This window comes from Ptychodera flava, chromosome 2, assembly GCF_041260155.1.
Source record: "Ptychodera flava strain L36383 chromosome 2, AS_Pfla_20210202, whole genome shotgun sequence".
Lineage (NCBI taxonomy): Eukaryota > Metazoa > Hemichordata > Enteropneusta > Ptychoderidae > Ptychodera > Ptychodera flava.
In genome coordinates this window covers 4,256,718-4,274,895 of record NC_091929.1, presented here as the reverse complement: position 1 = coordinate 4,274,895, position 18,178 = coordinate 4,256,718, and the positions used below count along the sequence as shown (strand labels likewise).

General features: G+C 37.2%; 2 protein-coding genes across 7 annotated transcripts; one reads left to right on the top strand and one right to left on the bottom strand.

Annotated features, from left to right (window-relative positions):
* Nucleotides 1-2,579: 2,579 nt before the first annotated feature.
* LOC139151706 (uncharacterized) lies at nt 2,580-14,250 on the bottom strand. 6 transcript variants are annotated; one of them, XM_070724671.1, is made up of 7 exons: nt 13,863-14,250; nt 12,498-12,575; nt 11,772-11,851; nt 11,263-11,342; nt 10,753-10,832; nt 10,247-10,326; nt 2,580-5,760 (listed from the first exon to the last, which is right to left on the bottom strand). In XM_070724671.1, exon 7 carries the CDS (start codon nt 5,751-5,753, stop codon nt 4,593-4,595), a length of 1,161 nt encoding a protein of 386 aa, XP_070580772.1. In that variant the 5' UTR covers nt 5,754-5,760; nt 10,247-10,326; nt 10,753-10,832; nt 11,263-11,342; nt 11,772-11,851; nt 12,498-12,575; nt 13,863-14,250; the 3' UTR covers nt 2,580-4,592. The 6 variants fall into 6 exon arrangements, 4 of the variants coding, with proteins under 4 accessions (XP_070580772.1, XP_070580780.1, XP_070580790.1 ...); XR_011556479.1 differs by lacking the exon at nt 11,263-11,342; XR_011556481.1 differs by lacking the exon at nt 11,772-11,851.
* Nucleotides 14,226-17,255, top strand: LOC139151734 (regulator of nonsense transcripts 3B-like). The gene is made up of 5 exons (XM_070724711.1): nt 14,226-14,546; nt 15,498-15,562; nt 15,778-15,866; nt 16,218-16,327; nt 16,711-17,255. The coding sequence occupies exons 1-5, from the start codon at nt 14,331-14,333 to the stop codon at nt 16,885-16,887; spliced, it is 657 nt and encodes a 218-aa protein (XP_070580812.1). The 5' UTR covers nt 14,226-14,330; the 3' UTR covers nt 16,888-17,255.
* The last annotated feature ends 923 nt before the right edge of the window (nt 17,256-18,178 follow it).

Below are 18,178 nucleotides of genomic sequence, written 5' to 3'. Positions count from 1 at the left end.
CAAATGTCTGATTTATTAAAAGATTCATTCAAATGTGAACGTAATTACTGCCATAATTTGACTGTCTTTCATTTTTACCGTGACGTTCAAAAAATACGCACTTTTGCAACAGGGACATGGATGGGCAGTGATGTCATTACTACACTTGAAAGCAGAGCGTGTATACCATAAAAAGGTAATGTTACACGGCTAGTATACAGTTCATCTGACCAGCAGCTTGACTTTTTTCACATTTGCACAGCAATAGGCCATAATCTGGCTTAAAATCAGCTTAATTTCCTGTTGCGGCACTACTTTCACATTGATCACTATATAAGTGGCGAATGAGGCATGAAGTTATGCTATAAGCAACTGCATGTAATGAGGTTACTGAACAAAATTTGTGTTCTCTTTTCAGGCATACAGTGTACCCCAACGGCAATTTTGTAAGTCTCTTTCAGTAAATGCAAAAATCTGTTCCTACCCCCCCCCCCCACACACACACACAAATATTAAACTGTATTTGGTGGATTCATCGGCCACTTGCGACAAAAAAAGCTCTCCTGGGGGTACTGTGGGGTTTATGTGGGGTTTATGTTTATGGGAACATTAATCTCCAAACGTTTTTCACTTGGATTTGATCGCCAAGGCGCCTAATATCGGGGACTTTGGCAATATCGTAAGATGCTATTTCTTCTTTTCAAGGCAAGGGTACAAGCCGTTCGGCGCACTGGACCACTTCTCCAAGCACGTTGAAAACTTATTTATTAAGCCAAACCATTTCTAGACGGAAATCTGACATAGTAATATTATAATGAACGAATATGATTATCTCTGGGTTTAGGCGTATTTTATTTAAGAAAAGAAATATGTGTTGAAATATTGAAAGACGTGCGACTTTTCTCATAGAAGTAAGAATCTGAAATGCATTTTAGGCAAGTATGAGCCCGCGTCAAAATTTAAAAACACACTGACCCAATTGGGCATTTCAAAATAGGTGACCCCATCACCAAAGTGAAAAAACAGGGTGACCCATGAATTCACCGGCCTCCTAGGCCAAAGAAACTGACCAGTTCCTCATTCCCGCCAATTTTTAAAAGCATTTTGTACGAATTATCATAACCAGCCCCCCAGTATATTTGGTCACACTGCGATAAATGTTACACCTTAAGGATGTACGAGCGGTACGCGCGCGTGGAATTTGTCACTTCCCATAAGATTACATTGGAATTTGCTGGAAAATCAATTTCTACTATTGTCATTTTCATGAAAATTTGCACAAAGCTCAGTCTAGAGAAATAAATAATAGTGATCAAATAAAATGATATGGTCACCGCGCTAACTTTTGAGATAAACAGCATTGAATTATTTCGTCCATAGAAAATGCATTGGTGAAAAAATGCTGACTCAGCATTTTTTCATAAATGGCAAAATTCATGGTCATGTATCTCAAAAACGAGCGCGGTGACCCCTATATTTTATCACACATTTTGATAATACTTACAAAGGAGAATCCAAAAATCGACAATTTAGAGAAATGACATTACTTTTAATTTTACCGATCGTACATCCTTAATTCCAATTCGATACAGTTATTTCCGACCTAGTAATGAAAAAAAATACTTGGCACGCCCCAAATGAAATGGGAAAATTGGACATTTGGTATATTGAAAATGTGTATTGTTGGAAATAGAGTTTGTCAGAGGGAAATTTACTAATGCTGCTGTAGAAAAAAGCAATTAACGGACACTCGGCGTATTAATAAACGGTAGGACTAGTCCACGACCTCAACATTTGATCTCACTCCAAGCAGCTAAAGCAAGGGCGTTAATGTTTCTACTGCAGGTGGGGGCGAATTGTGCATAGAAGGCATGACATGTGCCTTACAGCTTTGCTTTACTCAATGGTTAATTGCTTTCCTTTTGACAATACAAGATGCAGCACACTAATCATGGACCTATCAAGAAGAAACGCCCCCTTCAAAGTCATCCCCAGACAAAGTCTCTGTTTTTGACCTTTTTGTGATATCATGAATACAGGGATTATTTTGCATAAAATCATTCAATGTGCAGAATGATGTCTGTAAAGAATCCCAAAACTGTCAGAAATTACCCCTTTGCTGTATGAAAAGTGATTTTGTGTGTGACATCATGATTTAATGAAATTTCTCAATGCCAAAGTGTGTTTCCTTTGACAAATGAACACTGCCACAGCAGTGTACATAACAGTCATTATCCTATCTACATGAAAGATATCCACACTCTGAGATCTCATTACAAGCCATATGTGGAATAAACATCATGTAACGTTGCCTATCCAGTCTCATCCATTGATGAAAGTATATCCTACAATGGGATATCTGGTACAGACCTTTTATTTCTCAGTGAATGGTTAGATGTTGTCTGTCTATTAGCAGAAAAGAGATTTGTACAGTATGCCAATATATCAGCATGTTTAAAGTAGTCAAACAACAGGAGCATCTCTTGATATCAAACAAAATACATGAAAAGGGTAAAAAAGAGAAACTTTGTCCCTTTAATCAGCAATTAATCTCTAAATTTAAACACACACACACACAAGAAAAACATGTAACACAATAATTTCAGTACAACTTTAGAGGACCATTTATTTCATAACAAAAATAGTAGTATATATACATGAAAATAGATTTACATGGCAAATTACCTTCTTTTTACTAGTTTTAGCTACAAGAAATTTAAACATTAGAGTTCAATCACCTCCATACATGTTTAATTTGACTGCAGTAAAACACTGCAAAGGTTACATATTTCATTGTTACTACATGTAGAGTTTTACTGGATGTGGAATGACACACATCACTTTCTCTCTGTTTATAGTATCAAAACCTGCTATGAATTTACTTTGAATTTTTTGGACTGGAATAAAAGATGCAGGACCAGACATTTCATAGGCTCCCCTACACCAAACCTCCACCGGTTCACCGTAGTAATCTCTTTTGTGGTGTCGCTGAAACCATCGCACCTTGGCTGAAATAAACACTTCTGGTTTACCACCAACAGTTACACACTGTGAAAAGTAGTACTCAACTATGCCTGGTCTAAGTTGGCCATTGTCAAAGTCAATTTTGCCACCCAGTGTACACCACCGTGCTAAAACAAGTGAAGATCTCCTGTAACGTGAGTCTTCAGAACCTAGTACATTATCAGCTACTTTAATTGCTGCAGATCGCTTAATGTAACCACTCACAGTTTGCAGGACAGATTCTCCAAGCACTACCCTGTACATCTCTTTTAGATTGACCCATGACGGTTCTAGGAAGTCCATACAAATAGGTCCAACTATGTTGAATAAATGCATTGTTTTCAGTGCATTTGACAAATTAAAATCAGCGTGTCCCATTGAGATTTGACCTAGTAGTCCCACTGAATCTTCATTATCAATATCTCTTTGGGTATTAGACTTTACAGATGGAGTTTCCTGACAAGATAGTGGAAAATAAGAGTTGAAATCCTGGTAATCTGCTGGTTTCAGCATATTGTGTAAGAGCTTTTCATTCAGAAATTTCCGCGTAATTTCTATCTCAATAGATCTATGATTGGCACAATAATCGGAAAGTATTCCGTTATAACGTTCATATGGAAAGGTCCAGAAAGAATAAACTGGTCCATAATCTAAAATGCAATCAACCAAATGGGTGTGGTAGTGCATATTTGGTGTCACCTTTTCTGAGCCATATATCTTTTCAAATTGGCGACAGAACTTCATTAAATAAGAATGGCCTTTCGCAACATTGCTTAAAGTTATCACAGGAGAACACAGAAGTCGACAAGCCATTACAAAAAAGCGCCACATTTCCATCTCTTTTGCCGACAAAATGCCCTTAAGTGAAAATACTGAAAAAAGGGTGATCCAGTGTTTCCACTGATCAGCAGTAAACCCACCAAAATTTGAAGCAATTTTTAACGGCATTCTTCCCATTTCTGAAGGAACTTTGGTACTGTCAATCTTTTGTTGGATGATCTCAAGTTGAGATTTTGATATTCTTGGTTTGTCCTTGTTTAGCCATACATTTTTCATTATGTACTTGCCAGTACCCAGAAACAAGTTGTGAAGGGGATCAATCACATGAAATCTAACACAGTCAAAATAGGTTAGTTTCATCAATAATGTATACCGTACACCATACTCTGACACAACTGAATCCCTATCTTTTTTTGACATTTGTTGATCAGTCTCCTCTGCTTGTTTACGATGACGTGCATTGTGTCTGTTGTTTGCTGGTTCAAAACCACCATAGTTGACTTTTTCCCCAAAGCTTCCTGTGATGAACTCCTTCTCACATTTAGAGCACCCCTTTTTTGCCATATGCCCTACGAAACCACACAGTTTTCTTGTTGCGGGAACATCTGACACAACATTTACCAAGGCAGCATGAAATTTACATACCACCTGTTTTCCAGACTCTATTACAGAACAAGATAAGCCTTCATACCACAGTAATTTCAGTTCTTCAATCAGAGGTTCAAGAAATGAATTAATATTCAATGTAGGCTCCCGTGGACCAGGTATTAACCCAACAAGAATCACATTTTCTTTTTTGTACCTTTCTGCTCGTGGCAAATTGAGAATGATCAAATATAATGCTCCAACACTTGTGGAAGATGTTTGAATGGGCAAAACCAATCTAAATTCAACTGCATTGCATAATTTTTGGGAACACTTAAGAATGGCTGGCCCTCTACACTTTGAAACTCCTTCCAAATTCTCCCATCATACACATCAGACAAAACACCAGGAGATGGTCTGCGATTTCGCCACAATTCACATTTTTCAACAAAACCATCTCGTTTAACAAGGTCTGACAATGATTGCAGGACAGATTTGTAACAGTAAACCTTAAATGGGTACAAACGTTTCTTAAGTTGGATTTCTACCTCTTTCAGTAGAGGTGCTCCACATGCTTGCCTGAACTTTTTCTGTTTGTGCGCAGGAAATTCTTGAAATTTGCACTTAACTGGTATGTTTTGACTTCCAACTTTTTTGTAACAATCATCAAACTTGTAAATTGAACTGCATTTTTGGCAAACAACAAATTTCGTGAATTTATCTTCATTTAACCCCATTCTTTTTTTCAGTTTGTATAGACTCTCTGGCAAAAGAACAGAAAAGTCAGCCATGCATGGGAATATTTGCCCTAGAAAACAGAACATCATTCTGAAAAAACCAAGTATCAATAACATGCATGTCTCTGTCAAATTGTGGAAGTACCATAGGTAAGATAAAAACAGACAGAACCAATTGGCAAGAGTCAATAACCTTGGGTCATGTGACTCCTCTTCTAAAACGGCAGTAAAGAGATTTGATGAGTCCAATTGTTCAACAAAATCTTCATTCAGTTCATTGTCCTTTACAGTGTCCCAAATCTCAAAATTACTTTGATTGCTCAAGGAATCCCTCTCCTCTTCCTCACTAGGCTCACAGAAGTATGCTTGATCTTCATCTTCTAAGGTTTCCAAGAAAGCATTAATGCTCTCTTCTTGAATTGGCCTTTCTGAGTTCTTTTCCATGCAAGACTCAAAGATATTGCAATCAGAGATGTTGTGGTCACCATAGTCAGTGATATCACATAAAATGTCACCAACATCTAGTGATTCATCTTCTTCTTGTTTAATATCACCAACTGTTGTCCAAGTGTTCGACATTTCATTGAAGAACTGTCTGCGGTGGCGCTTAAAGACTTTTGCTACCAACTCCTCATCACAGTGTGGACAGTGTTTTCTTTTAGAATCCATTCGATCACTATATAAGAAAAAAAAACATGTAAGTTAAATGTGAGGATTACAAGCTGATACTAAGTAACATCATAATATAATATAATTTTATCGTAATTTGGACAATTTTTTTGCAAATTTACTAACATATTGACCGCTAGATGCCAAATTGTACTATTGTACAAGCTGGCATTTCAAATACTTTGTAACAGGGAAAGGAGTCTGCATTTCTTCATTTGAAATCAATGAGTAACAGTGCCATCTGATAGCAAAGAGAAACAGTGCCTTATGAGAGCAAAACACTGACTACACAAAATAATTCTGTGTTCTGCCATACTTGATTGGGGTTGTCATTTGGCTGAGAGTGCATTTATTACACATTACACACTATTTACGTATGCAAGTTAAGAATATAATGTGTACTATGCCAAAATTTCTCATCATAGCTTTCCTATAACACTAAATATGGGTATCAAATCATAAAAAGCACACATCCGTTAATGTCTGATGCACAAAAGTATTCCCAGGGCTCGAAAAATTTTTTAAAAATTCACTTGCCATAGGGCAAGTGAATTTTCAATTTCACTTGTCCGGAAGAAAAATTCACTTGCCCTGAATTTCAGTTGATTTAAGGAGTAGATGTGTACAGTTTTATTCATGTCATTGTAAAGAAACAGTAGCTGTAACTTACTGATAAATTTGTGTCCTTAGTCTGTGTATCAAAAATAATATCTTATGTAACGTATACATGCACAGTGTTTCAGCCAGCTTTTGCTAGCATGGGGACACAGTGACCCATAGTAGGTCTTAATGGGGACAAATTAAATTTTGGGGGGACATGTAATGTATTTCAATAAAACAACACCGGTACATTGTCATTGTGTGTCATCATGACCTGGTACCTTGTGTTAAATAGGCAAGTCAGGTAGGTGCACCAAGGGTAAGTATATAGGCCAACGGTGTTGTGTCAAATTGTGCCCATGTAAAACTTTCAGTATCATTTAGTTTATTGCTACCACGTGGTATGTGCATAAACTGCAGGGTTCCCCTAAGTCACCAAAATGATTAGCCAACTCATTAGCCAAATCTCTTGTAGCCACTTTGAGCAACTTTTAAACAGTTTATGATCTCAAGTGTAGCAACAGCTTTCTCGGCATTCAGGAGTTTCTAATTTTACAAATCAAGATGTTTTGTATGTTGTTCATGATAGTTTTTACATTAAAGAAATATTTGTTTAGTTTTATTACATTAATTATCTGTGTTTTTATGACATTGAAGGGATTGAAATACTTATTCATTTCTAGTGGTAAACTTTTGCCACAAGAAATAATTAGGGGGCAATTCTAAAAATCAGGTAGCAATGTGAAGTGTATATTACCACAGATACAGAATACTTCTGCAGCATTGAGTCAGTGTTCACAGTATGACAACTTATCATACATATACACTACAAGCTCCTTATGAGGTTTTGTTAGCCACACAAATACAAATTTTCTATGCAGAAGAAAGTATTTGGTAGCATTGTGACAGTGTAGATACAAGTATTGTGGTGTTGTGTCATAGTTGTGATCAAGCAGGCTCAATAGCATCTTCAGCATAAGTATTTTTCTTGAGACAAAAAGGGTCAGGTCAAAATCCTTGAAAACAAGACACAATGATATTGTTCAATTCATTTCCCAATGTTTTAAAGAGTAGTAATAGTTTTAATGATAATGATAACATTGTAGCCCAGGAACATTTTCATTTGATATTTTGATATCATCAAGAAATGTCTGGTGATGTTCACTGTTACATCATTAAACTGGAGGAATCTGCAGAAATATTAATGTGATGATTTGAAATGGATATGCTTACTGCAACTACTGTTGACAATTTCCCTTTGCCATAACTGTTAATAAAATTTAATTTAAAACTGGTAGTCAAGCTAAATGCCATTAAATTGGAAAGCAAGAAATTACCTTTTATCATAAGATTGTACCTATTAGACCTCCCTAGGTGGTTTCTTTTTCACCATAATTGTGTACTTAAGGGGCTTCATCATGACATCACATAAGATGACCCAGATTTGACCTTTCAGAAAACCTCAAGTTTTTCTCCTTTTCCCTTGTATTCTGACTCTGTTTGTGAAAGTTTCCTTTAAAATAATGGTTTTTACTATCAAACTGAGTAATTGCAGGCCAAATTTTCATTCAAGCAATGTAGGTAAAACTTGGACTAAAAAGGACTTTGGTACGCGGGACTCACACAGGCAAAGCCAAGCCTCAGTGTATTCACGGTCGCTATACATCCATGATGTATTGTAGTATGGTCCGTCCATGAGGGACTGAGAGGGACCCTGATTGCAGTATTGAACAGCAACAATGTTTTTTCACGTACCAGGGAATTTGTAACTTTGTAGAGAGTAAATTGTTCAATACATTGCAACTTTGTAGGAAGGAGGGTAAATTGTTTCAACACCTTATAACATTTTATTGTAAAGCTGTAGTTTTCTATTGAGGAGGCATCGTGACATGATTTCATGAGAAGAAAAAACATAAAAGCGTGCAAAGACGTCAATATTTTGCCATTTTGTAACCAAGCAGAACAGAGTTATTTTATCAGCCGGCCATATCGAAAGCGGTACACTCAAAGAACTAGAGAGAGTGGCAGCGCGTACGTACAGTGGCCTCATTGAAATTCACTTGTCCGTCGGGCTGGGAGAATGTTGTTTTCACTTGCCCGGACTCAAAATTCACTTGTCACGGGCGTCGGGCGGCGAGAATTTTCGAGCCCTGATTCCCCTTACAAGCATGACTGTGAACACATATCCATAATGAAAAAAAAGTTATGCACCATAAACACTGATGTGAGCTGTGGAGGCTCTTTCCCTTTCATAGATGAGTTCATTTTGAACATAAACTAATTAGGGTGTTTTCCTGAACACGAATTTAACATTTTTGACATTGCACAATTATAGATGGCATTCTGTAGATTGTGTGGATACTGAAGCAACATAAATTTAATTAAAGACATATATATCTCAATCCCCGGGATTGGACGTGACTGAGGGTTGGTGAATGCAAAAGAGCATACACATTTATCTAATCATGACAATGATTGAACACAGATTATGTAGAAAGTTGGGAGATTTATGGACATCTATTGTGCATTATCAAGTTTTCTACTGTCATATTATTATTTGAATATGCATATCAAGTGAAAATTCAGAGGTGTGCCACTGGTTTGAACTACTTTGTTCTGTGGTCAGATTTGGCAGTCTTTATGAATTTCAAAGATGAATCAAACAATCACTGGCTCTCAATAAGTCCAAATGGGCCAAGAGAGGTGGATTCATAATCAGTTTGTTGCAGCCTGAACTCAAAATTATCAGTAGTCAGAGGCCCACTGACTACCAACTTCTTTGTTCTGACTATCAGATGCACAAAAATGGTAGTCAGGTTGACTACCATGTAAAATGTGATGGCAATTCACATAAATTAAACAAACTTGTCTGTTTTGCAAATACTTGCCACTTGTATAGATGATTGCATGAGTAGTTACATTTCAATCAATTGAAATGGCTGACCAGTGTTTTCATAACAAGAATTATTTTTACACACACAAAATTGCCCTCAAATAACAAACATGCAATTTTAACCATGATTTAAACAAATCTTACCTATGTTAACCATAGAAACTTACACAGCAAATGTCAAAACAATTGTACAAGCAATTTTGCGCAAAATAATTTTGTTTTTGACTCAAATAGGAAACAATTTCCAAAAAAAATACAAATATGCAAATTTCACTGCAATTTCAACAAATCTCCCCCAGGTTACCCCTCAGAGATGCACATCAAATGTCAAAGCATTCGAACAAGCGGTTTCAGAGAAAACGTTTTTTTTTACTAAAAACTGCAAAAATTGCCCTTCAAATAAACATATACAAATTTCATCACCATTTGACAAAACCTAACTAAGGTCCCCCTATTGACCTGCACATCAAATTTCAAAACAATTGGACAAAAGGTTTCAGAGAAGGTGGCAATTTTGAAATTGTTGATGGATGACAAACGGACAACCAGCCTATCTGAAAAGCTCTGCATTGCTGACAGTGGAGCTAAAAAGTGGAAGGTATTTCCAGGTTGGACAAGTTTTGCAGAGAAGCAGCTCACAAGCTTTTAACAATGTGGAGCTGCTTAGCCACTGATTAAGCCCCTAAGACATATATTGACCAAATACCAGAAGTGCATGGCCACCGAAGGTTACTTTAGTATTAACAAATAAATATTCTTTTCTGATCTGAACAAAGCCATGTATATCCCATACCTCTCTTGCTAATAATGCAGTTTGTCATTTGACACCTTTCAGGTGTTGACGGAGATCACAGGAAGCTATCCATACTTTCCCAGTGGGCAACCACTGCCTACATGTGTATACATTCAACTCTAAGGGGCTCAACAGGGACAGTCTCCCATCTGCAAAAATTTACCTCACCAAACCCTTAGTGGTTTCTAAATGAACATGTTTACTTACCTATTTGATAGTGCTTAGAATTGAAGACAAATGTCAGCAGATCACCTCACTGGAAATGCTGGTTGTTCACATGGATCTCACTGAAAGAAATGAAAAAAAAAATCAGGAAACAGCTAATTTCATTAGAATTTTACCTTTACACAATTTTCACACATAAATATGAATGAAACACTGAATTGAAATTGTTACACAACAAACTCACAAATAAGAGTATGAAATTAGAGATTATTCTCTTCTGATCTGAACAAAGTCATCAAGAATGCAGGCCACAGCTTATCTTGTTCATTTATATGCATTTTTTCAATACACCATTTGACACCTTTGAGGTGTTGACAAACATGACAGGAAGGTGCCCACCTGAGATTATACAAGTCAACAGAGAGTCCTGATTGCAAAAATTGAGTAATTTCAACTCAAAGGGGCTCAACAACAGGGCAATCTCCCATCTGCAAAAATTTACCTCACCAAACCATAACTGTGGTTTATAAACGGACATGTTTACTTACCTATTTGATAGTGCTTAGAATTGAAGACAAATGTCAGTAGATCACCTCACTGGAAATGCTGGTTGTTCACATGGATCTCACTGAAAGAAATGAAAAAATGAATAAATCAGGAAACAGCTATTTTCATTAGAATTTTACCTATACACAATGTACACACATAAATATGAATGGAACACTGAATTGAAATTGTTACACAACAAACTCACAAATAAGAGTATGAAATTAGAGATTATTCTCTTCTGATCTGAACAAAGTCATCAAGAATGCAGGCCATAGCTTATCTTGTTCATTTATATGCATTTTTTCAATATACCATTTGACACCTTTGAGGTGTTGACAAACATGACAGGAAGGTGCCCACCTGAGATTATACAAGTCAACAGAGAGTCCTGATTGCAAAAATTGAGTAATTTCAACTCAAAGGGGCTCAACAACAGGGCAATCTCCCATCTGCAAAAATTTACCTCACCAAACCATAACTGTGGTTTCTAAATGAACATGTTTACTTACCTATTTGATAGTGCTTAGGATTGAAGACAAATGTCGGCACAATACCTCACTGGAAATGCTGGTTGTTCACATGGATCTCACTGAAAGAAATTGAAAAAAAAGGAAATCAGGAAACAGCTATTTTCATTAGAATTTTATCTATACACAATGTACACATATAAATATCAATGAAACACTGAATTGAAATTGTTACACAACAAACTCACAAATAAGAGTATGAAATTAGAGATTATTCTCTTCTGATCTGAACAAAGTCATCAAGAATGCAGGCCATAGCTTATCTTGTTCATTTATATGCATTTTTTCAATATACCATTTGACACCTTTGAGGTGTTGACAAACATGACAGGAAGGTGCCCACCTGAGATTATACAAGTCAACAGAGGTCCTGATTGCAAAGATTGAGTAATTTCAACTCAAAGGGGCTCAACAACAGGGCAATCTCCCATCTGCAAAAATTTACCTCACCAAACCATAACTGTGGTTTCTAAATGAACATGTTTACTTACCTATTTGATAGTGCTTAGGATTGAAGACAAATGTCGGCACAATACCTCACTGGAAATGCTGGTTGTTCACATGGATCTCACTGAAAGAAATTGAAAAAAAAGGAAATCAGGAAACAGCTATTTTCATTAGAATTTTATCTATACACAATGTACACATATAAATATCAATGAAACACTGAATTGAAATTGTTACACTACAACCTCACAAATAAATCAATTTTTTGGCTCGTAGTTTCTGTAAAATTCATGCATCATTTCAGTTTAACACAAAATAACTTCAGGCCACACATTACAACAAACAAATCAAACTGCCTTGCGGCTTGCCCTAGGTATGCATTGTCTTTCAGGAACCCTGAAGTATTTGGTGCATGGATGATTTTGCACCGTTCACAAGAACACAGCTTACAAAATTTTATTACAATGTACGATGCCATGAGTATTCAGAGGTGGCCACTTATAGGCTTTAGAGTATGAAATAAGAGATCATTCTTTTCTGATCTAAGCAAAGTCATCTATACATTGATATGCATAACACCTTTGATGAGTTGACAAACATGACAGGAAGTTGTCCACCTGAGATAGCACAAGTCAAAAGAGAGTCCTGATTTCAAAGTACTGGGTAACTTCAACTCTAAGGGTCTCAACAGGGCCAGGACAATCTCCCGTGTGCAAAATATTATTTTACCAAACCATAACTGTGGTTTCTAAATGAACATGTATACTTACCTACTTGATAGTGCTTAGAATTGAAGACAAGTCAGCTGATCACCTCACTGGAAATGCTGGTTGATCACATGGATCTCGCTGAAAGAAAAAAAAAACTAAATTATGCAACAACCATTCATATCAGAACTTTATATGTAAGGCCAAAGTAATTAAATCTTTGTTTTGCGTCCACTCAAAATGGGAAAATGTACGCGTCTAAGCGGCTGAAAAACACACACAAGAAAATTAACACAATGTAATTTGATTGCAGCAAATAAAAAATTGTAACAAAATTTTATTTCAGAAAAGCTAAGCGGTCATGTCCTAAAATTTCCTATTCAAATACATTGTGTGTGTTTTTCATGAAACCTTAAAAACCTACGCGGGTGGGGACGCAAAACAAAGAATTTCATTACTTTGGCCTAAGCAACATGCACACAAGAAATGCTTGTAATGAAGTTAAGCCAACATTTATGAATTTTTTAAATGTGAGGTACAGTTCTGTACTGCATTATTGGAATGTTTGCAAAATTTAATTTGAAACGTGACTGGAAATTTCAAATTCTATGACTGGTCTGTCCAGCAGTCACAACATAGAGATGTTTCCTACTGGGCAAATAAACGTTACAGGTTTGCAAACAGTATTACCAGACTCGTGACAATTTGAAAATGCAAACACAATACAACAAAATACAACAATATCACTAAAGCTAATACGCAATAGCGACAACGATTCTCCCTTAAAAAAAACTGAATTTGTCTAATTCTCAAACTTTGTTTTACTATGCACGGTCAAGCCAACCAAAGGCATTCCGTGCTGCTACATGCATGCCCGGTATGCCCATTGCCCGGTCCTGGGTGTACGAAAAGTAAAGTTCGGAGGCGTCGAAGCAAAAGCCGGACTATTGACCACTATCGCCATAGTTGCGAGACTAGGTAAAGATGCCATGCATGAGGTGTTATTCCCTGTCTGGTCAGTGTTCAATGTTCCCTCGAGGTTAGCTCTGCGAGGCAGGGCTGTGTGTTGTTCAGTGCCATGCCTCGCCGACAACAACAACACACAGCCCTGTCGCGCAGAGCCAGCTCGACGTCGCAAGGGCGGAACACACACAACGGAAATACATGTACATTTTGGCTACAGCTACGGAAATGTCCGACAAGTGGTAACGATCATAAATTGTTCAGAACGACCGTTCTCAAAACATAAATGAGTATGTTTCTCAACAACCCTTTTCGATTTTTGGTCTGGTACAACCGGGGGTTTGCTACGGCATGAATGTCACCCATTTCTGACCAGAAAAAAACACAAGTCACAGAGCAGTCACTCACTTAATGTACACTACAGTACAACTAGACAATAGAGTTCATGAACAGTTAATAGCTTACCTAAATGCATGACGTTTATTAACAAGAGAGAGCCGGTTTGAAAATCGAGGTGGTAACAATTTGACTGGCGACGACAAGTGACTTGGCGGGTCCGAGTTTGCAGAGCGAGCGTTGTACGACCGTCGTTGCGTTGGCAGATACCGGAAGTACCCAACCATTCATCCTCGATCACTGCCAGAAAGACTCACTCATAAAAAGTTACACAAGAGTATGCTGTGGAGGTACTCCAGATTTTATATAAATTATGAATTTACAACATAGTTAAATTATTGTATTTGGAACCAAAACAATGAAGATGAGGTCACATTTTCACAATTTTTGTAAGTATATACAGAAATAATCTTTGGTACGAGGGTATACCCATAAGTCATTGCGCGATTTTTTCTATAAAAGCAGCGCCGACGATGCGGGAAATACAAATAATCAGTTCTGCAGACATCGTGTACAACTGTTATCTCCGCAAACAACATGCCGTCACCACAAGTTACCAGCGAGTCGACGTCGTCTTCACCAAGTCGTAGCTGCGATCGTATGGAAGACGAACTGATGACGATCAGCAGAAGCGAATTTCAACGACTTTTAAAAAACCAGGAAGAGATGTTGAAGAAGCAACAGCTGCTAGAAGAAAAACTTGCAAACGAAACTAACTCTAGAAGGAAGATACGGCCATCCGTGAAAGTGAAGGTAGGAATTTACGTGATAAAGTTTACTTTATAATGTGGGACATTGCTATGGGCAACTGGTCATTCTGAGTAACCCTGTTTTTCCTTGTACAAATTAGTGGTCGCCTGTTATTTTTGCTACAGTTGCAGTAGGGTACGCAAGCGTCAGAATAAATCACCGATATCAGTATGTTCCGTACCTTGGAGCATTAATCTCAAACCACCAAACATACCGTGAATAATTTCAGAAGGTAACTGGTTGTTTCGGCCTCACAACTTTCGGCCCAAAGTCATTTCGGCACCGTAACCCAAAACCTTTCGGCATCCCTGTTTCGATTTTCAAACTATTTAGTAATTGACTGACCCGTCATAATCGTAAGCGTGACCTTTGCGTTCTGACCAGTACTTTTATGTGCATTTGTGTGACATTTGCCGTGCTGTTTTGGCACCGCTCTTAAACATTTGCCGTGTCGGCGGCTATTGCTATCGATAAACTTGTGTCACAGATTTGAAAATGATATGAAGGTTTTTTTCTTACGGTCTCTTACTATATTCTCACAAAGTGAAGCATGATATACAAGAATTTTATTTGACACTACTTTTTAGTGCTTGGATGTGCAACATTGCGCTCCAGCACTAGTTCCCTCAGATATCTCTGAGCAGTGCCGGAAGGACTTGGGAGGCCGAAACGTCTTGGTGCCGAAACGTCTAGAACCCTTACAGAATTCGACTAATTCCAGACATGACCCTTGACACTTACTGTGCTGGCGAACATATTGCCTGGGAATGTTTATTGTGATGATTATCATGTGTGAAGAATAAACAGCTGATTATTTACATATTTCATCCAATCCTGTTGTTTTTTTAGACCCTTGACATTTGTTGCTGGCGAATACATTGTCTTTGATTAGCATGTGTGAAGAAGTCAATCCTGTTGAACTGAAGTCTCATGTCTGTTGTTTTTTTTTTGCAGAAAGCGGTTCACGATGTGTACAATGCTCTTGTTGAAAATGAACAGAAGTGGGACACAAGTAAACCGTAAGTATTTTAATCATGATGTCCCTCATGTGTTTGCCAAACAATTTGCTAACATATGCAAGTATCATTGACTATAAATATAAACTATAGAGATGTAAAGTTGTGAAATGCCACCAAAATGAATGATCTTACCACTAAAGAATGGAATGTAGCTTGATATGTTTTGTTTTAGTACTGTTTGGAAGGGTCTGACTGTTGCCAATTATTTCTTTCAGGTTTGGTCACCCAGTTAATAGAGACGTGAACGAAGAAATAAAGAAAGCCGTTAAAAGTCAACTAAATGATGATGAAGCAGTTATTCAGGGTGAGTTTACTCTTATGATATTTGCGAGTAGTCAGGCTACATCAAATAAATTGGAGAAATACCTTTGTATCATCGCTGTTGTATGTTATGACCATCAATAAACCATTCACCTTGTTGGGATCAAGGATGTTGCAGTTGCTGCATGGATCACAAAGCCCGGGATTGAATATGCAATTTCATGGTCTTACAAATACTATGTTCTCACCATATTTATTTCATGCATAATTTTATTGTGCTGCTTTGAAAAGGGTATTCAATATAGATGGGGTCTTCAGTTGACATTATATCACAGTGTCATATTCAAAATGTATGTTTCCCTTGTATTAATCCAGTTGTCTCAACTCTTCTTAGTTGCCATGAGGACATACTTTTTCACGAAAAGAAAAGAAAAGAAGAGAGAGACCTCAGGCAAGGCTGCCACATTTAGAGTCAAACAAGCCAGAAGGCAAAGAAAGCAGCAGGTAATGAGACAATTTATTTTTCTTATTGGCATTAGTAACATGGATTCAAAGTACAAATGCTAACAATTTGAAATCTCTGTCAATGATGAGAATTCCAAAGTGGTAATGTACTTAGGTAGACATTTTATTGTTTGTGCGCATTTTAGTTATCTTGTATCCGAAGCCAGTCTTACTTTTGGAATGATATATAAAGTTTTACTGCCATACATTATTGTGTTGTCTACGTAGGGAATTCAAGCTGTCTGTACAGAATAATAATTACAGTTTCAAATTGTACCTTCAACCTCATTACTCAAGTTTCATGCTGGTTTGTGATCATCAGATGATAATAAACAACTAATCAGGAATAGTGATTTATATATATATATATTTTTTTCTTCCAGAAATTAATAAGGCGACGTGAGGTTCTCAAAAAGTGCTCATCAATAGAGGAAGAAAAGAAAGAAAAGCTCAAAGTGGTTATGAGTACTCTTTATATGTCAAGCGAGGACACTGACTCATTTGCTGAGTTTTCTTCTTCAGATGATGACCTGCTGTCTCCAGGAAAGCCAAGCCATTGAGAAGGAGGCAACTGCTGTGGCGATCAAATTTGTCAACGAAGCCTTCACACTGCTTGACAAGCGTCACGAAAGAAGATTAACTAAAATGGGGGGTGGGTTCATTCACGATAGGAGGGATGGGACAGCTTCAAGCAGGCCGGTGCCTGATGGTGCACCTGCTTGGGCAGTGAAAGAGTCGTATGTTGGCTAATTTTGATCACCACGGCCCCCTTCTTGGTGTTGCTGTTTCGCTTTATTCGTGTTTATTTATTTATTGCCTAACCTTTTTTACTGAGCATTTTTTAATGCCATAATTTATTTGTCAAACGATTTCTGTAATAAGATTGCCAATGATTTTTCTTTGAATTAAATTTTTTACATTGATTTAATTTTCTTTTGCCTGGTAGTGAGTATGTCTGATGGATGGGAGTTTCCACGTGCAGTGCTGGCTTATGGGTGACTTTTAGAGTTAACAAACTTTTCCCCCAAATTTCCCAGGATTGCTCGTAACATTTCCCTTGGCCAATGCAGAGGTTGAAAGTAGCTGCTATTGGGATGATGATATATATTGTGACAAGTTTGACATTTATCTGAGGTATCAGCTGACCACCAGAAGCTGCTAATGGAATGCTGACAAATGTCTTAATTTTGACAACATTTGTCTAGGCTAAAATACAGAGAATAAATGACCATCTTTGCCCAAATTAAACCCCCCTGATGTAGAACACTGTAAGTAGATGCTTTCTATATGGCTGACAAATGTCTTAATTTTGACAACATTTGTCTAGGCTAAAATACAAAGAATAAATGACCATCTTTGCCCAAATTAAACCCCCCTGATGTAGAACACTGAAAGTAGCTGCTTTCTATATGCTGACAAATGTCTTAATTTTGACAACATTTGTCTAGGCTAAAATACAAAGAATAAATGACCATCTTTGCCCAAATTAAACCCCCCTGATGTAGAACACTGAAAGTAGCTGCTTTCTATATGCTGACAAATGTCTTAATTTTGACAACATTTGTCTAGGCTAAAATACAAGTAATAAATGACCATCTTTGCCCAAATTAAACCCCCCTGATGTAGAACACTGAAAGTAGCTGCTTTCTATATGCTGACAAATGTCTTAATTTTACAACATTTGTCTAGGCTAAAATACAAGGAATAAATGACCATCTTTGCCCAATTAAACCCCCCTGATGTAGAACACTGAAAGCAGCTGCTTTCTATATGCTGACAAATGTCTTAATTTTGACAACATTTGTCTGGGCTAAAATACAGAGAATAAATGACCACCTTTGCCCAAATTAA